This window comes from Urocitellus parryii, chromosome 2, assembly GCF_045843805.1.
Source record: "Urocitellus parryii isolate mUroPar1 chromosome 2, mUroPar1.hap1, whole genome shotgun sequence".
NCBI classification, from domain to species: Eukaryota; Metazoa; Chordata; class Mammalia; order Rodentia; family Sciuridae; genus Urocitellus; species Urocitellus parryii.
Genome location: NC_135532.1, coordinates 223,844,673 through 223,862,535, shown reverse-complemented (window position 1 = coordinate 223,862,535; position 17,863 = coordinate 223,844,673). Strand labels below are relative to the sequence as shown.

At 46.7% G+C, this 17,863-nt stretch overlaps 1 protein-coding gene across 2 annotated transcripts; it reads right to left on the bottom strand.

Moving 5' to 3' along the window:
- Positions 1-3,881: 3,881 nt before the first annotated feature.
- Positions 3,882-15,234, bottom strand: Ndufv3 (NADH:ubiquinone oxidoreductase subunit V3). 2 transcript variants are annotated; one of them, XM_026410101.2, is made up of 4 exons: positions 15,059-15,234; positions 13,776-13,896; positions 6,392-7,480; positions 3,882-4,210 (listed from the first exon to the last, which is right to left on the bottom strand). In XM_026410101.2, exons 1-4 carry the CDS (start codon positions 15,104-15,106, stop codon positions 4,047-4,049), a joined length of 1,422 nt encoding a protein of 473 aa, XP_026265886.2. In that variant the 5' UTR covers positions 15,107-15,234; the 3' UTR covers positions 3,882-4,046. The 2 variants fall into 2 exon arrangements, with proteins under 2 accessions (XP_026265886.2, XP_026265889.1); XM_026410104.2 differs by lacking the exon at positions 6,392-7,480 and having other exon boundaries at positions 15,059-15,199.
- Positions 15,235-17,863: the final 2,629 nt, after the last annotated feature.

The following is a 17,863-nucleotide window of genomic DNA, read 5'->3' as shown; positions in this document are numbered from 1 at the left end:
CCAGCCTCAGGAATTTATTGAGGTGCTAAGCAACTCATTGAGACCCTGTCTATAATAAAACACAAAATAGGGCTGGGGACGTGGCTCAGTGTTCAAGTGCCTCTGAGTTCAATCTCTGATACAAAAAAAAAAAAAAAAATGAAGGTTCGTGCCAACTCCGGGAAGAAGGATGAAGCTGTGATGTGGGAGAGCTTCCTGGGAAGCCTCTGGTCCCAGCAGTTTCTGCATCCCAGTGTAAGTGTAAAAACTCTCATGATTATTTGGCAAACTGACATATAAATTCCATGCATTTTTGCATTCTGCTGTCATATATAACAAATTAGAATAAAAAATTTTAAGTAAGGGACTTTTGCCAGGAGGGCTGTTTACTAATTTTTAATACTAGTTACAATAATATCATCTTATTTTTACATGAGAGTTCTTATATGATCACCAATTCTGAGTCTTGCTTACTTTGATAACAAATACATTTATGTATTTAGGTAAAACATTCTTTTAAATAATTCTCACAAACTGCAACAGGATACATCAATATGTGTTTTGGCAGATATTATTCTAGTATATGCAACCTAAAAAATTTGTTCTAAGGAAACTCTGGATGAAAGTTTGATAATTATCCAAACATTTTACACAATTTATATCGTTCATGTATATATTTTACATATTTTTCTATAGTTTTTTCTGATTTCATTAGGATGTCACAGTATTTTTTTGTGAGCCCCTCAAAGGCAAAAGTTGGTCAAAATTCCCTATTCTTTAACTTTAGCTTTTGCAGTTTCTTATATGGTTGTAACCTGCATTATTTTCAAATTTTCCTGTCTTTTCTGGATCTTTATTAAATGGAATAACAATGTCTTCTTTCTTTCCACATTTTGCTCAAACTTTGCGTTCCGAGGCCCGTGATCTATGCCTCCTGTGGCAGTAATCCTTCACCGTGTGCTGTGGACATTGAACACTTGGTCTGAGCACTCTTTTCAAACTTGTCATTTTTTAAACTAAATGTATCCTGGTGCTTCTGAGGCCTGGAGCCAGCCACGCTGCCTTCCTGGGAACTCAGCCCCCAAACCACAACCACCTCAAGTGGGGTGTACCTAAAAAGTTGCAGGGATGACCAGAGAGGTCCCCCCTCCTGCCCCCGGCCCCAGGTGTTGACACTTCTCTCGTGACCCGGAAGGAACTTCCACTTGAAGTTTCTTAAGGCCTTGAAGGCGACAACTGCTGTGCTTTAGCCGCTAACTTTTTATGCCACAGTGTTTCTAATTCCTTCTAGAATAAGGGGGAGGGGGAGAGGAGACGGTGGGGGAGAAAAGGCTGGTAACAGGAGGCACTGAGCACGGGAAGAGCCTGCTGGTCGGCCTCACCCTCCATCAGCCCTTTCCCTAAATGATCCACAACAACCCCTTTACTAGTGGGGTTGACACACTAGCCTCAAAGACAAGCCTCGTCCACTGCCCTGTCTTAGAAGCTAAGGATGGTCTTCACACTCTTAAAAGGTTGTGGAAAGACTAGGTAGCTGAGACTGTGAGGGCCCCCAGAGCCAGGGATGTTCCCCATCCAGCCCTTAGAGAAAGCTCCAACAGAACCAGTCAGTCTCTACAATTTCTTTGGGGTAACCAGCTTTGTGGTGCTGAACTCACCTCACAAACCTTTCCTGCTTCCTGTGTGCACAGCACCTGCCAGGCCAGATTCTGCCAGGGGCGCTGTGACCCAGTGAGCCTCTCCTGGCTTCAGAACCCAGCTGGGACCAGCAGCAGAACAAAGTATACAAACACAAGGCTTAAAGCAGGATCAGAAAGGCTGAGGCTGGCCGAGCGCAGTGGCGCACATCTAGGATCCCAGCGCTCGGGAGGCTGAGACAGGAGGATAGAGAGTTCAAAGCCAGCCTTGGCAATGGCAAGGCACTAAGCAACTCAGTGAGACTCTGTCTCTAAATAAAATACCAGATAGGGCTGGGGATGTGGCTCAGTGGTTGAGTGCCCCTGAGTTCAATCCCTGGTACCCGCCTCCCCCCCCCCAAAAAAAAAAATGCTGAGGCTCTCAGTGCCTGGGGAGTCACTAGGGCAGGAAACTGTCATTGGCAGAGGTTTGCCTCCTCTGGAGCACGGGCATCTGTACTAGGCATGAGAGCAGACGTCTACGGGACAGGGAAATATACAAAGAGGCAAAATAATGACCTTGTTCAAAGTGGTTTAAAAATCCAGCAGGAAATACTAGTGTCTACACTCTGGTTCATCAGATCAGTTTCCGGAATCCATCTTAAGAAAATAATACAACACTAAATGAAGGCCAATGTGATCCCAGTGACAGGAGGCCAAGGCAGGAGGACTGAGTTTGAGGTCAGCCTGGACAATCTAGAGAGACTCTGTCTCAAAATTCAAGACACAAAATGAGTTGCATTTCACAGGTGTTTCTGGCAGCACTTCTGGGGAACATAGGCTTCTTGGGCCACCACAAGAGCGTCCAGGAGGGTGAACTGCGAGGGTGTGACCCAGGGAGGCCGGGATGAGCCAGGGCCAGTTCCAAGGGGAGAACTGCTCAAGCCTCAATCTTCCTCTTCCAAGCATGTGCAGACCTCCTCCTCATCCACCCCAGGGTTGTGTACCCAGGGAAGCGCCGTGTGCCAGGATTCCAGGGGTCTTGGCCCCGGAAGCAAGCCATTAAGCCAGCCACAATCAGCCACATCCAGCCCAAGAAGGGACTGGATGTCTAAGAGGTTGCGTCCAGTGCAGCCACCGCAGGGGGGCGGCAACAGTCAGGCCAGCAGGCAGGTTCCAAAGTTAGCCTTCTTCTGATCAAGAGTCAGCTTTCCTTTTGGGAATGTGGTCTTATTACTTTATAATAAAAAGGTGATTATTACAAACTTATTGAGTTGCTAAGCCTCTAGGATGGTCATAAAGTCTGAGGTAGATGATCTCAATACCTGCTTTCAATTTTGGAATCCCTGACTAACCTTAAGAAACATAGGATTACAGAAATGTGGACTGTGGGGGCTGGGGATGTGGCTCAAGCGGTAGCGCGCTCGCCTGGCATGCGTGCGGCCCGGGTTCGATCCTCAGCACCACATACCAACAAAGATGTCGTGTCCACAGAGAACTAAAAAAAAATAAATATTAAAAAAAAAATCTCTCTCACTCTCTCTTTAAAAAAAAAAAAAAAAAAGAAATGTGGACTGTGAGTCACGTCACTGTACTAAGTTTGCTATAGGTGGCCTAGAGGCCAAGGATCAGAATCCAAATGAAATAAACTCCAATTTGGGCTCAACACAAGACCATAAAAGGAAAGCAAAGCAAAACGTGGGCAAGCGGCCCACCTGTGTGACTCACCTGGCCTCCAGAGAGCGGTGACCAGCGCTTTTTGGTGCATAGTGAGGGCCTCACGAGCAGCAGAGTCCTGAAGAGCTACAGTAGCTCAGAGCCGGCCCATGGCCACTTGGGGGCACAGCTGCCCTGGACAATACAAAACATCCACCTTGCTCTAATCTAACTACTGAAAACGTCCCTGAGTCTACGTGATACCCAACAGAACAAAATCAGTCTGCTCCTTTTCTGATAATAAGATGCTATAATCTAATACCACGGCTCTTAGCAATGCAGTAGTTTAAATTTTAAGATTATCTCTAATTTATCAAAACCAGGCCTATAAATTTCGAAGTCACTACTGCCATTACCAACACCTCCATGTCAATCAGCTTACTGCCAACTCACCCAGCACTCTCTAATTCCGTGGACTTGTCCTGTTGGCCCTCGCCTTACAATGAAGAATTCCTTGCACACAGTGGACATTCCTGAGTATGTCCTACGTGGGAATGAGTTGCCAGCACAGTGCTGTCTGTGTACCATTCACTGGGGAGTTTAAAAAGGAACCAACGACACACTCTGGGCTTGTGACTCAAGTGATTTTTATTTTTGCAGCCAAGACGAGGCCAGGTCACTACAGAAGAGGGCTCAGAGCCCAGGGGACTCACGTCCAGAAGAGGGCTCAGAGCCGAGGGGACTCACGTCCAGAAGAGGGCTCAGAGCCGAGGGGACTCACGTCCAGAAGAGGGCTCAGTGCCGAGGGGACTCACGTCCAGAAGAGGGCTGAGGCATCCTGAACTGGGAGAGGTCCCGGTTCAGGTCGAGGAATGTGTACGTGTTGTAGTCGTGATGCTGCAGGTTCTTGTAGGTGGTGGTGTCATTCAGCTTGGGGGGCGCTGGGGCCTGGGCGGGCTCTGCGGAGGAAGCACAGGACAAGAGGGGCTTTCGGAGACTCTTCCCAGCAGCTTCCACCAATCCTACCTGTGACGAAGGAACTGTCTACTTAGAAAGGAAAGTCCGCGGAGGCACCAGACCTTCAAAAGCAAGACAAGGATGTTAGCTGAAAAGTTATTCGAAAACTGTGGCCCTAACAATTCAGGAGTGATAATTATTACACGACCACCTGGGGACAAAGCTGTCACTGGGCCATATAAAATGTTCACCTCTCCCTGACCTCACCCATTGAAAACTGCCCCAGGTTTACATCACAAGCCCACTAGAGGAGGGGACCACGCTGCTCTGTCCTGGTAATAAAATAATAACGACTTAACATCTCACTCTGTGTACTTCCAGGCCCCAGATTTTAAGTTTAAAAATGCCTAGAACCATTACAGAAGGACTTTCAGTTTGCATGAAGATGCATGGGAAAGAATACTACCTCTATCAGAAATCTGTCTGTACTAGGAATAAACTATTTGTAGAAGAACACTTCCCTAAGCAGAACTAAGTGAGCCTGCCAGTCTCTGTTAGAAGAGTAGGAGAATTCTGGCACTTGGTGACCTTAAAACTGGAAGTGTTGGCTGAAGCACAAGAAGGGACTGCTCCTCTGCCACACCACATGCAACAGGACAGGATAAACCTTGCATGGGGCAACGGGCAAGGTTTGGGCTGGAACTTCCATGGACTCTAAAATTCCTGGGAATCAGAGGTTGGGCCATCTCAACTTCTATTTGTGCTTCACCAAACATAATGCACACAAACTTTTTACTATTCTAATCAATGCCAAAAGCACTGTTTCTCACAATTTTGCTGGACTAAACAAAAAAAGTCTTAAAGAATTGGCATCCTTCCAAACTCAACAAGCCAAAGCCCTTCAGTGTGCTGTACACACACCTTTGGCTAACGCAAGGGGATGACCACAGTGATATTGGGTTATAGTTGCCTCTGAGGGCAAAGAGATTCCCCCCACCCCACTGCTAGAGATGAACCCAGGCTTGTGCTAGGCAGGCACTCTGCCACTGAGCTATACCCCAGGCTGGCAAGTTGGTTTGCAGTCTGAAAATCCCAACGTCCTATTTTCACCCTGAGGGTTTTGGCACCTCCATCTGAGAGGGGAGGAATGAAAGCAGAAGCGCGAGGAGAGGCAGGGCCTGAGGTCGGGAGAAGCCTGGCAAGCAGGGCACTAGAGCTCACGTAAGAGGGCTGGTGGAAAGGGAAGCAAACACTCATCCTGTGACCACATCAGGAGCGCACCAGGCGATGCACATGAGGCAGGGAGGCTTCCAGAAGGATGAAACAGAAACAGGAAGGAGAAGGCGTTGCTAGCGATGCTCTGTTTTAAAGAACCCGATGAACCACAGATCCTAAAACTGAGGCCCCCCTGCTAACATCTGGCCGCACCCCCACAGCACATCATATCCTACAAGGTCTGATGCTCACGAAATGTAACAGTTAAGGGATGCACTGCTCTCCTCAGGAAGCCTGTTGTGTTTCTTAGGTAAATCAGAAAAGGAAATGTCCTGTGAAAAGAAAACCCTGCAGTCCCCAGCTGTCTTCGTGTGACACTCACTGCTTCAGCCCCTAACTGTGAACCTTCCCTCCTGCCTGAGGGTGCTCAGGGCAATCGCTGGCTTAGTTCACTTGAAGACTATCACTCCCTTATGACTCTCACTCCTGCCAACTCAAGCTAGATGGGAGACCAAGGATGCTCACAGGTCACAAAATAGACATCTGGATGCCCTGGAAGGTTAAGGGTGGCCATGCTAAACTGACAGTCTGCAAAAATTATGCTGGTTAAGAGGTTGTCCAGAGTGCCAAGGGCACACTCTTTCATTAAAAAAAACAAATGATACTGTCATATTGTGTGCATGTACAAATATGTAACAATGAATCCCACTGTTAAGTATAATTATAATGCATCAATAAAAAATTTTAAAAATGTTATCAGAAAAAGTAAAATATTTTAGGATTTTGTATAAAGATGTGCATTATCTGTAATTAATCTGTCCTTCTCTGCCTAGCTGGACACATTGCAGACCTAGTTTCTACTAGACGCTGATTAACATAATATTTCTTTCTAAGCAAGCAGAAATTCAGAATAGTGTGTTAGAGTCTAGCCACCCCAAAGGATAAGAGTCTAACAAGGCGAGGTGTACCCTGTGTGTGGCCCTGGGCTTCCCCGCAGGGCGCTGTGTCTTCGGTGGCCTGGCCCCTCTCCTCAGGCTGTGGTCCTGCGGCCTTCTCTCCAGAGACGTCTGCCTTCTTCACGTCTCTCACTGGTACCTGATCTTCCAAGATGCCCCCTTTGGCCTTTGAGTGTCTTTCCGTGACCTGTTTCCCCACGTTTTCTTCTCTGGCTAGGGGAGAAGAGGCTTTCCAACCAGGCCCAGGCACCTGAGGTTCTAGGCGTCTGCCTTGGGCCCCAGGGGCGGCAGCTGGCCGCTGATCCTGCGCCCTGGCCTCTTCTGTCTGCGCTGCGAACACTGGGCCGCCACTCTGCTGTGTTGAAGGTCCAGCTTTTGTGTGGCCAGGTAAAGTGTCCTGAACATCAAATGGCTTTTGGCTTTCTTCATCTGTCTCATTGGAACTAAATATTTTCTGCAATTCTTCTTTCTTTACAGTTTTCTTCAAAATCTCTTCACTGGCCTGTGAGCTGGGTGTGGTGGGTTTTGGTTTGGCTTCTTTTCTGTCCTTTACTGACTTGGTGGAGGGCCCCGTCTTCTTCAGCGGACGGGGCTGCCCTGGGTAGGTGACATCCACGGGTGGCCTCTGCACCCCAGTATTCTCTTTTGCAGATGCTGTGGCTTTGGGGTCTTTCTTCTCAAAGGGGCGGGTGGCCTCTGGCTTTGAAAACTGTCCCTTGCCTTTGCTCACCCCTGGGGGACCAACTTCTGGGACATCCCCCTCCTCGTCAGACTCTGAATCGGAGGAGCTGGATGTGGAGGAGGAGGAGGAGGACGAGTCATCCCTCTGGTTCCCAGGAACCTGATGAACCTTGGAGTCAGAACCCTGCTCTTGGAATGCAGGCAGGACCTTTCGAGGAAATTCTACCAAAGTCTTCCTCGAAAAACGCCGCAGGGGCCCTTCCTCTGAGAGCAGCCTGCTGCCACTGGGGTGGGGGCTAGCTAGTGTCCCGCCTCTGCTCCCACAGGGCAGGGGAGAACGGGGTGGAGACAGGCTGTCAGGTGGCGCAGCTGCTGTTTGGGGGGTTAGTGGCTTGACCCTCTCCTTTGGCTCCACTACATCTAGGAAACGGCATAAAGAGGAAGTTATTTTTACTATTTAATGAAACAACTTAAACTCATTAGTCAAAGTCATCGACATTTCACTGCATATCAACCCAGTACTTATAACACCTTCAGTGTAACCAACCGAAGACAAGTCCCCTGGGAAGGCTCTCCAGGGACACAACCAAGCTGTGTGCTTGGCAGCTAAGAACTGGAGATACTTTCCTCTCTTGCTGAAAACATTAAAGATGGAGATTTTTTTTTTTTAAACCAACAGGAATAACAAACTGCATGCATTTTCTACACTGATGGCTTCTCTGGTTATAGTTATTTTTAAACTATTTCATCCAATAAAGATATTTTTAGATGACTACTGAAGTTTTATAATTGCATATTTCCTTGAATCCCTAAAATCAAGCAAATATTTGGTGTTTCTCCGATATTAAAAACAACAATAACAACAACAACAAACAAATACAAAAAAACCCCAACCAAACAGTGAAAGTACATACAGGAGCCCGGTAGGGACTGGGGTCCCCACATGCATGTGTGTGAGAGTGGGGGTGGTGGGAGAGGATGGTGCAGTTCAAGTAAAACTGCCCTGAAAAGGAAGAAAAGTCCTTTACCATTACACAGGTCATTTGGGGATATCTTGAGCCAAAAAAAAAAAAAAGTACTACGATACTGAAAAGGTCTAAATAATATAATATCATAGGTATCACTTGGAATGGATTTTAAATTCTAAAAAAAAAAAAAAAGATAAGTATTAATATAATAAAAGTAGTCTTATATTTCATGGTCATCGATGAAAAAAATGAAATCAAGTAATATATTAATTAGAGCTAATTTAATTTAATTTTGTCAGCTAGTAATAAATGTTTTCTAACCACATAAATCAGAAGAAAAGTATAAGACACATTCTTAAAATTACCTTTCAAACTTAAAACAAAACTTTGAAAACTATTACAGGTGAGCAGACTTATATCCAGATTCCTAGAGGCCAGGCACCTATTTTGTACTGAAAACAGATCTATCCTACTTCTCTAGGGTAAAACCTGTCCTCCCAACCACTCTGGCTTAGCAGTACCCAGCAGAGTTTTCTGAGCTCAGGAACCAAAGACTAATAGACTGATATGGTGAGATCAAAGAAGAGAAAGAGGGCTGGGGCTGGGGCTCAGTGGTAGAGCGCTCTCCTGGCCCATGTGAGGCCCTGGGTTCGATCCTCAGCACCACATAAAAATAAGTAAATAAGATAAAGGTATTGTGTCCAGCTACAACTACAAGGTAAATATTAAAAACAAACAAACAAAAATGAAAAAAGAACAAGCCACTGGACACGGGCCAGCCAGAGGGGGACAGCACTGTGAGGAGAAACGACCCGAGGGCTAGTGTGGGTGACTGTTGTAATCACCCCAGCCCACCACCACCATGCCCACCAAGCCACATAGGAACCTCGGACTCAGACCCTGCACTCGGAACCCCACCCCAGCAGGTGTTGATGCAGGTGCAGGGGACTTTCAGAGTGCACACGCAGCTGCAGGTCACGCTGAACGGAAGGTGAGCGAAGGGGTAGTGCACACTGGCTTCTGCTGTGTCTCTCTGAACCCAGCTGCCCAGCTCAGAAATTCCTAACAGCTGTGTCTAAGATGCTCCAGCCTTCAAACCCTGCCAGCCACTCACCTGGATTACTGATTCATCTCTCTTTTGACTTGAATGAATTTTCCAAGTATGAAAAATTAAATTAAAAATAAGGCTATCTTACATGGGCTGTTTTGAATAGAAAGATGGTAAGGATTGAATCTTTCAAAATCTACCGAGACATTGTGCGTATGTGAGGTGCTGAGGTTTGAACTCAGGGCCTTGTGTATGCTAGGAAAGTACTCTACCACTGAGCTATTTCCCTATCCCTTGCATATATTAAAAAGTGTAATGTTATTAAACCAGACTAATGGTGACACTGCAAGAGTTCTGTTCCTGTTTCTATTCTCTAAAAATGCTGCTCTTACACTCACTCATCTTGGCCTATGGATTTCATTCTTCGAATTCACAAGATAAAAACCCAGAAAGAAGAAACTGACAGTGCACTGCTGGGGTTGCTGCAACACTGGAGGGCGGGGCCAGCCACTGAGAGCTGCAGAGGACCGCAGCCTTACCCAAACCCCACCTGCCAGCGTCACCTGCCAGCAGAAGGGGGGAATTAAGTTTCATCCCAAAACTTGGGTTCCACTGGGGCTGAAAGTAGAGCTCAGTGATAAGAGTGCCAGCCTAGCACAAGGTCCTAGGCTCAGTCCTTAGCAGAAAAAACAAAACAAAGCAAAAACAACCCAACCTACATTATAAATTGATTTATTACCTACAGAAAATGGAAAGAACATTTCAGATGGGACTGACAATGATACAACTTAGATATTTTATTTGAGAAGGAAACCTTAAGGGCTTGGATGTAGCTCAGTGGTAGAGTGATCACCTAGTATGCCTAAGGCCCTGGGTTTAATCCCTGGCACTGCAAAACAAAACAAAACAAAACAAAAAAAAAAACCCCAAAGACAAAAAAAGGAAATTTCATTATATGAAACAAACGCATTCAAGTTCCTTTTGTCCGAGTTAGCTATTGAGAACACCCCAGGGAAAGGCTAACAGAGGACAGGAACCGATTTTGCTTTTTACCAAGAGCCAGTGTGTCTGCCCTGCCACAGCACAAGGCCAGCCTCCTCTGCATGGCTCAATAGGAAACCTGTCTGCTGATCTGTAGCTGCCTGCATCACTAACTAGCAAGCCCAGGGTCCCCACCAGGTCTGAGTTTCACAGTACAGAACTGATGTCGCCTAGAAGGCAGTTCTATCACATCAAGGAAAAGTGGTCTTTGCTCTGAACAGAAGTATTTCACCCCAGTGCTTGCTCTCATTCAATGTCCAGAGACAGACTGTGATAACCTCTGACAATGCGACAGTGGCTTTCCTCAAAGACAAAGTAACAGAATGCCTGGCTGCTCAATCAGCCTCACGGGGCAGGTCCATCTCATAGCTCACTCTCAAGACCACGAAGCCGCATGAGATAAAGGTCTGTGGTCACCAGGGAGCAGTTCTCCTCACACTTCTCTTCTCAAAACAGAACTTAAGCTTCTTGATTCTCTTTGGCTTGGTTGAAAAGTGAGGGAATGACCTTCAGGTTTTTAGCAAAAGCAAGGATGACTATAGTATTTTAAACAGATTAGTCACCTCAAAACACTTCCAAATCTTTTCAACAGATCACAAAACTAATTCAGCATACAAAGCACATTCAGAAGCAAAGGTCATCTAAACATGACATAGAAGGCTGAAGTTACTTAGGTTTTATAGGGTAATTATATAGTGTTTGACATAAAAAGTTTTTCTTTTAATAAACGCATGAGAATGGAGATTTTTCAGCAGCAATATAGTATAGTAAATAAGATATAGACTATGAATCATAATGCCTGGGGGCAAACCTAGACTCCCTGCCGCTGTCTCTGTGACATCTCAGCCTCACTGGTGACACAGGGTGACAGCAGCATCCACACACAGGCTTGTCTGTGGACACACAGATAATAAGGGGAAAGTGCTCAGAAGAGCACTTGGTATTATGGCTATAAAATAAATACATCAAATCTCTATTTCCAAATATCCTCACTTTTAAACCTGAGATAGGACTTGGAATCAACTTTGGTTTCTCAGCATACTCTTTAAAAAGCCACATGGAAATTACCCAGCCAACGGTTTATACTGACTCAAAGTTCAGCTTGGTGAAAGGATCCAGCAGATGACAAACCTGCAGAGCCAGACATTCCCCAAGAGTGGCCCTGGGAGGATACCCTGGACTGACACTCACCTACTGCTTCCCTCAGGAAGTATGTGCAAAAAGAAGCTAGAAACTTCCAGAACAAGGCAGAGCAACTTCTGTAGCCCAAGGCAAGCCCAGCCAGACCCTGTGGCTAGAGATGTGGCCCCAGGGTGAGTACTTAGGGTCCCCATCTGCATGCAGAAAACTTCCACCAGAGCTGCTAAAGCCAGCTTGGGGTAGGAGGGTTTAAGATGACCATGCACCATGGTGGAGAAAAGAATGACTGAAACTTACACTTTCCTACCACTGACACTTCCGGGGAAATGCAGGCTCCAGTTTAGAAGCATTCTTTCTTTTTCTTTGTACAGAGATTGCTTTATGAGATGTAAATGTAATATGCACCCCAAACATTTGAAAGCTGTCTTCCCACCCAAAAGCCCCCTGTCATTTATGAAGTTCACAGTTATCACATGCCCATGAGCATGTGATAACTCCCACCCAGGGAGGGAGCACACTGGACACTCAAGCCGGAAGGACCCAGGCCCAGACACCCACAAGGATGCCACAGCTAGCTAGCGACAAAAGCTCCACAGGGGCCCAAGGCCAGCTCCCAGCTCAGCATTCCCATCCCATGATGGCACCCCAACCGTCCCAGGACAGAGTACACGGTTCCCACTGACAATGTGGAAGCACATTTCTAAATAGGAGGCTCTGGGCTCTGCCATGATATTTTCAAATTCACTTAGTTCAGATTCATAAATCTATGAGGTAGGATTACTGACACAAGGTTAAAATTCACCAAAGGAAAGGATGATGGTACTGACATAAGTAAAAAATGTGCCAGGTTGCATGAGGCCCTGGGTTTGCACAAACAAAAAGTATAATACAGAATATAACTTTCTTTTTTTAAGTACTGAGAATTGAAGCCAGGAGCACTACACCTCTGAACTACATCCCTATCCCTTTTTAATTTTTTATCTTGAGACAGAGTCTCACTAAGTTGATCAGGCTGGCCTTGAACTTGAGGTCCTCTTTCCTCAACCTCTTAAATTGCTGGGATTACAGGCATGTGTCATAACTGACATACTCGTAACAAACATTTTTTAGGCGTGGTACTGGTATTGAGATTATTTGTACTAAAAGAAGAGTTCTTATGTTTAAACATACATTTTAAAAAATGCATTCAGATGGAAAAGAACATCAGATTTAAAAATGAGGCTGGTATAAAAAAGAATTTTAAAAAGTTCCTGTGCAATACAGGCCTCAGGTCAACAGGACATGCAGAAACTACCAAGATGGTGAGTCTCCCCGGCCTAGGTGGGCAGCGTGAAAGTGGGGCTGGCACTCTCTACAGGTGCAAACTTTTAAAACCCCCCAATGTTCTATGAGCAGGTCAAGGAGACCACAAGCAAAAGAATCTAGACATTTTCAGACACTCAAACTGAAGAAATGGTATTTTGATAAAGGAAGACCAAATTCAATTATCATTCTACAACCCCATATGAGGATAAAAGACCTGCAAAGATAGTAATACTGCATAGTCTTTCTAGAGTAAACTAAGTTTTCATCAATAAAAGCTAAATTAAGTGGACCTAGATCATGATCAATCATCAATGATGAACAAGGGGCTGGGAATATAGCTCAGTGGCAGAGTGCCTGCCAAGCATCCATGAGGCCCTGGGTTCCAACTCCAGCACTGCAGAAAGGAAAAGAGGGGGAGGGGGAGTAGAGAATAGAAAATAAAAGTAATCCCAGAAGAGAAGCATTTAAAATTCACTGCTGCATTTCCTTTTGCTCTTCAATAAGGACATGATACATTGGTACTCAGGGAGAAGAAACAAAATTAAAAACTAGTGGTAAAAGTCAAAAGGATTGTGTAAAGAGCTGGAAACAGGTCAGACATTATGCCTTAGCAGAAGGAGTCACAGTGGAAAACTGCCTGCTCTTATTAATTCCTTCTCCACAGTCCTAAAATGATACCCACAATCCTGGTCTGTGACGGAGCAAACTGGGGAACCACCACAGGGTTTCAAAGAGAGAGAAGAAAGTCAAAATTGGGAAGGAAAGGGGCTGGAGTTGCAGCTCAGTGGTAGAGTGCTTGCTTAGCATGTGTGAGGCACTGGGTTCGATTCTTAGCACTGCATATAAATATATTGAAAAAAAAAAAAAGTCCATCAAAACTGGGGAGGAAAATAAGGGTGTAGTTGCTCTACCTCACACTAGTGAGGTCCATGGTGAGGACATAGAAGTACTTCAGAGGACTAATGCTTGGTACCACTTGTTGGAGGTGGGTGTTTAGAAAACAAAAAGACCAGTTCAGGGTTGATGTGAGTCAAAGTACCATTTCTCATGTGTTTGGATCTGTGACAGCCCTCATATCTGACTATGATCTGGACATGGCAAGGATGAAGAGCCATAAGTTATGTAGCTAATAAACCTCATTTGCATGCATGGAAGGCTGACTAGGTATTTACTTGGCATTCTCTGTCCCTTATGATTATCATTAAAATCTTACTTTTTGGTGGACTTTGCTTCTTGGGATTTAGTGAATGTCCCTTTTCATTCTTCCCTGATTCCGCACAGAGAGAAGCTGTAGAGGCAAATCCTCGAAATACTCGTGCTTCTAGGAGCATAGTCTGACAAGAGAGTTAATAAATATGGATATTTAGAGTATTATCATTTAAAACAGTTATTACAACATATGAATACTATATATTACTACTACACATGAATGGTCAAGGAACTAGAGGTTATTCCAATTTCCATAATAAATGTATATCATGGAAACATTAGAAAATACAAAAAAGTTGCAACAAGAAAATGCCCAGGTTCAAGGATAATCACTGTTAGCATCTGTGATGTACACTCTTGTCATCTCCGACTCTGTTAACTTTCAAAATACATTTTGTTCTTTTTATAAACTTTTTCTATACTTACAAACAAAAATACAATCTGCAATTTAAAATGATGTACATAAATAATTGATTCAGAAGTACTTACAACAGAAATGAAAAATACCATGTGAATCCGCTCAGCAGGTAATCAATAAGGCCTGCGTGTTAAACAGTCGGATGCTCTAGATGCTGGCCATAGAACAAGATGTGAAAACATTTGGACCCTGACTGTAAGCAGGGAAAGTATATGCACGCGCAAAACTGAAAAAAACGTTGGGAACTTAAAGGAGTAAATAAACAGTGGACACGACAATGGTTTCCTCCCTCACCTGTACTTTACTTAGCAGTGACTACTTACTGCTTCTGGGGACTGGGCGTGTGGCGCAGTGACAGGGAACGCACGCTTGAGGCCTGGGTTCAATCCCAGCTCCAAGAGGGGGAAAGGCAAATACCGCTTTCATAATAAGATCCATTTTAAAATGAAACTAGCGGCCTTAGCTTTTCGCAGAGAAGGCGACCTTTCACGGCCCGCAGGGGTGACCTCCTCCTCAGTGGCCACCAGGTAGTTACCGGGTCAGCCAGTGCCCTTATTTCACTTAACCACGGTTGGTTTTCGGCTAAATATGGGCACTGTCCTTACGGGAGCCGCGAGGGTGGCACAAGTCACCGTCGGACAGCGGTTCTCCACGCCGTGCGCAGCGGGGACGCCCGGGGAGATGCACACCTTCCCGCAGCTCCCCAGGTGACCCGGCCCGGCCGGGGCGGCGCCGCGCAGGGGGCCACCTTGCCAGGGCGGCGTCGGAGCCCAAACCGCCCGGCACGAGGGGTCCGCGGGTGCGGCCGGCGCGCGCCCTCGCCGGGCCCCTGCGCGCTCCGGGCCGCGCAGCGGGGAACTCCTCCGTACCTTCAGCGGCCCAGCTCGTCCTCGCCGCAGCACCAGCGAAGCAGCCATGGCGGAGACGCGCAGGCCGAGGTCGCACGGGAGACACGCCCCGCGCGCGCACCCGCCGTCCCCAAATCGCCCCGGATCCGGAGCTCGCCAATCCCAGGGCAGGAGGAGCGGGGCGAGGGGCGAGGGCCTGCGCGCGCATCTCCAGCCGCAGGCTAGGCCACACCCCCAGCCAGAGTCTACCAACCGCAGGCCTCAGCGCTAAGCGGCCCGCCCGGGGCAGATATGGACCTGGTAGGATCGAGTGTGCAGGCTCCCGTGGTGCAAGGTGCCCTTCGCGCAGCTGTTGGGGCCCGGTGAAGATCCGAAGTGTTTTGGGGGAGTTGCACCCCTCTTCTCGCTGTATGCGGAGAACGGATCTGGCTTTCCCCTTTATCTCACTTCGTTGCCAATTTCCTATCTTAAATCTGAAAACTTTCCCAGGTGCACAGCCTCATCAGTTCTGCCCTTAATAGCATTAATGGTCCTATTTGAAAGTCCTTTGTGATTTGTGGGACTCATTTATTTGGCACTGGGATTGAACACAGCCGGGCTTAACCAATGAGCCACATCCCCAGCCCTTTTATTTTAAATTTTGAGACAGAGGCTAGCTAAGTTGCTTAAGGCCTGGCTAAATTGCGGAGGCTGGCTTTAAACTTGTGATCCTCCTGCTTCAGCCTCTGGAGTTGCTGGGATTACAGGTTCACGTCACCACGTCGAACGTTTTGTGGGTTTTAAAGCTCCTCAGCACCATATCTCTGGGTCCATACCACGTGCCTGGTCTCCTTCCATAGCTACAACTACGGAGTCTGATCAGACACCATCAAGGTGGTCACCAGTCATCGTCCATCCTGCACGAACAGGCCTGCTTTTGGCCCAAGACAATGCTAACACCAGAATTAGATTGGAAATTGATGCTTTAGTTTACCTAAAAATTTATCAGTGCAAACATCCCACCACCCATTGGGCATAGTTTAGTTGTGGAGTAGGTGTTATTAGTTATCAGCTTCCTTCATGTTTCATTGAGTAGTGGTCTCCTGCCTCATCTCCCCTACTCCATGTCCAGTGCCCCATAAATATTTCACGGAAGATGAATGTTGTCACACCTCCAACTTCCACGGGGGAAGAGGCCCTTCCACCAACAATTCAATTGAAAAGGGATCGCTGACAGGGCTGGAGATTTGTTTTGCCGGTGGCAAGATATACTGGCAAACAGAGGTCCCTACCCAGACCTGCATCCAAGCAGAATCTGGCTTGGAGTAAATGCAATAGTGGCCATCCTGGAAGGCAAAGAGGACAAACTTAGGGTCACCGTCAGAAGACAGTCCTTAGTTCTTAAGAACAAAGTAAAACATGCTAACACAAGGATTGACTCTTTCTCAAAACCAGGGGCAGTCCCTGCTTGTCTATGTGTGGTGTGCTCATTTGACCAGTGAATAACAAAACTGAAGGTGATAGGCTGGGTGTGGTGACTCAGGCCTTTGATCCCAGCAGCCGGCGTGAATCTGAGGCAGGAGGATCTCGAGTTCAAAGCCAACCTCAGCAATAGCGAGATGCTAAGCAATTCAGTGAGACCCTGTCTCTAAATAAAATACAAAATAGGGTGGGGGATGGGGCTCAGTGGTCGAGTGCCCCTGAGTTCAGTCCCCGGTACCCAAAAATAAACAAAACCTGAAGGTGACAGCCACAGCTTTCACTTGGGGAACCTGTACTGGAATTGGAAGACCCACATCACCTTCTCTGTGGTAACTGGAGGCCCCACTTCCCACACCACCACCAGGAGGACTCATTCAGCCCCAGTTAGACATCTTTCTAGAGATGTAAGACTCAAGAACAAATAAAGACCTTGCCTGTCGCATTCCTCGCGACTAAAACACTCAGGGTCACTTCAGGGGAACTGGGCTGCACAAAATAACCGCACAGAGACAGATATACCTTTTTCTTTGGGGTTCTCTACAGCTCCTCTGACCTTAAGGGTCTGTAGAAAAAGAGAGGGAGTGTGTGCTGACCCTTTTATTGAAGAAAAGCCATTCAAATGAGGCAAGGGGTGAGGATTCAGGGGGCTGAGTCTAGCTTCATGATGTCTGCTGTTAGCAGCTTGGACTGACATCTAGGAAGGCCACACCCAAGGGCAGAGTAAGAGAAGGGGACACACGAAGGGAGTTTCCATGGAACATTCTATCTCAAACAGGGCAAGGGGGTAATATCACAAAGGAACAGGTGAGCGTAGCTCGATCCATGGGGATGCATGAAGACACATTCTGCTACTTTGAGGATCGGGGCAGCCGTCTAGGGCCACTATGAATGTGGCCAGATCACTACAAAAGTGACCGATCACGGGAAGGAAAATGCTGCTCACTCAGCATGACGGCCCCCGACACTTTGCCTGTCGCAATTGTGCATGGTTTGTATGTGATTTGTCCCGAGGGTTGTGTGTTAGAAGCTTTGTCCTGGCATGGTGATGTGGGAGTGATGGGACCTTTAAGGGGTGAGTCCGAGTGGGAAGTTATTAGGTCACTGGGGGGTGCTGCCCTTGGCGGGAATTAATGTAGTTCTCATGACTCTGGTTAGTCATGAGAGGGTTTTTTTTAAAAGGAGTGAGACTGGTTCCTCCCTGCTCTCTGGTTTCCTGCCTTACCATGTGGTCTCGCCCTCTAGCTTGTGTTCCCATGGTGATGCCATCCACCATGATGTGACATAATGAGGGGTCCTTGCCAGAGCTGGCACCATGCCACTTAGAGTTTCAGCCTCCAAAACTGGGAGCTGCACAGACATCTTTCT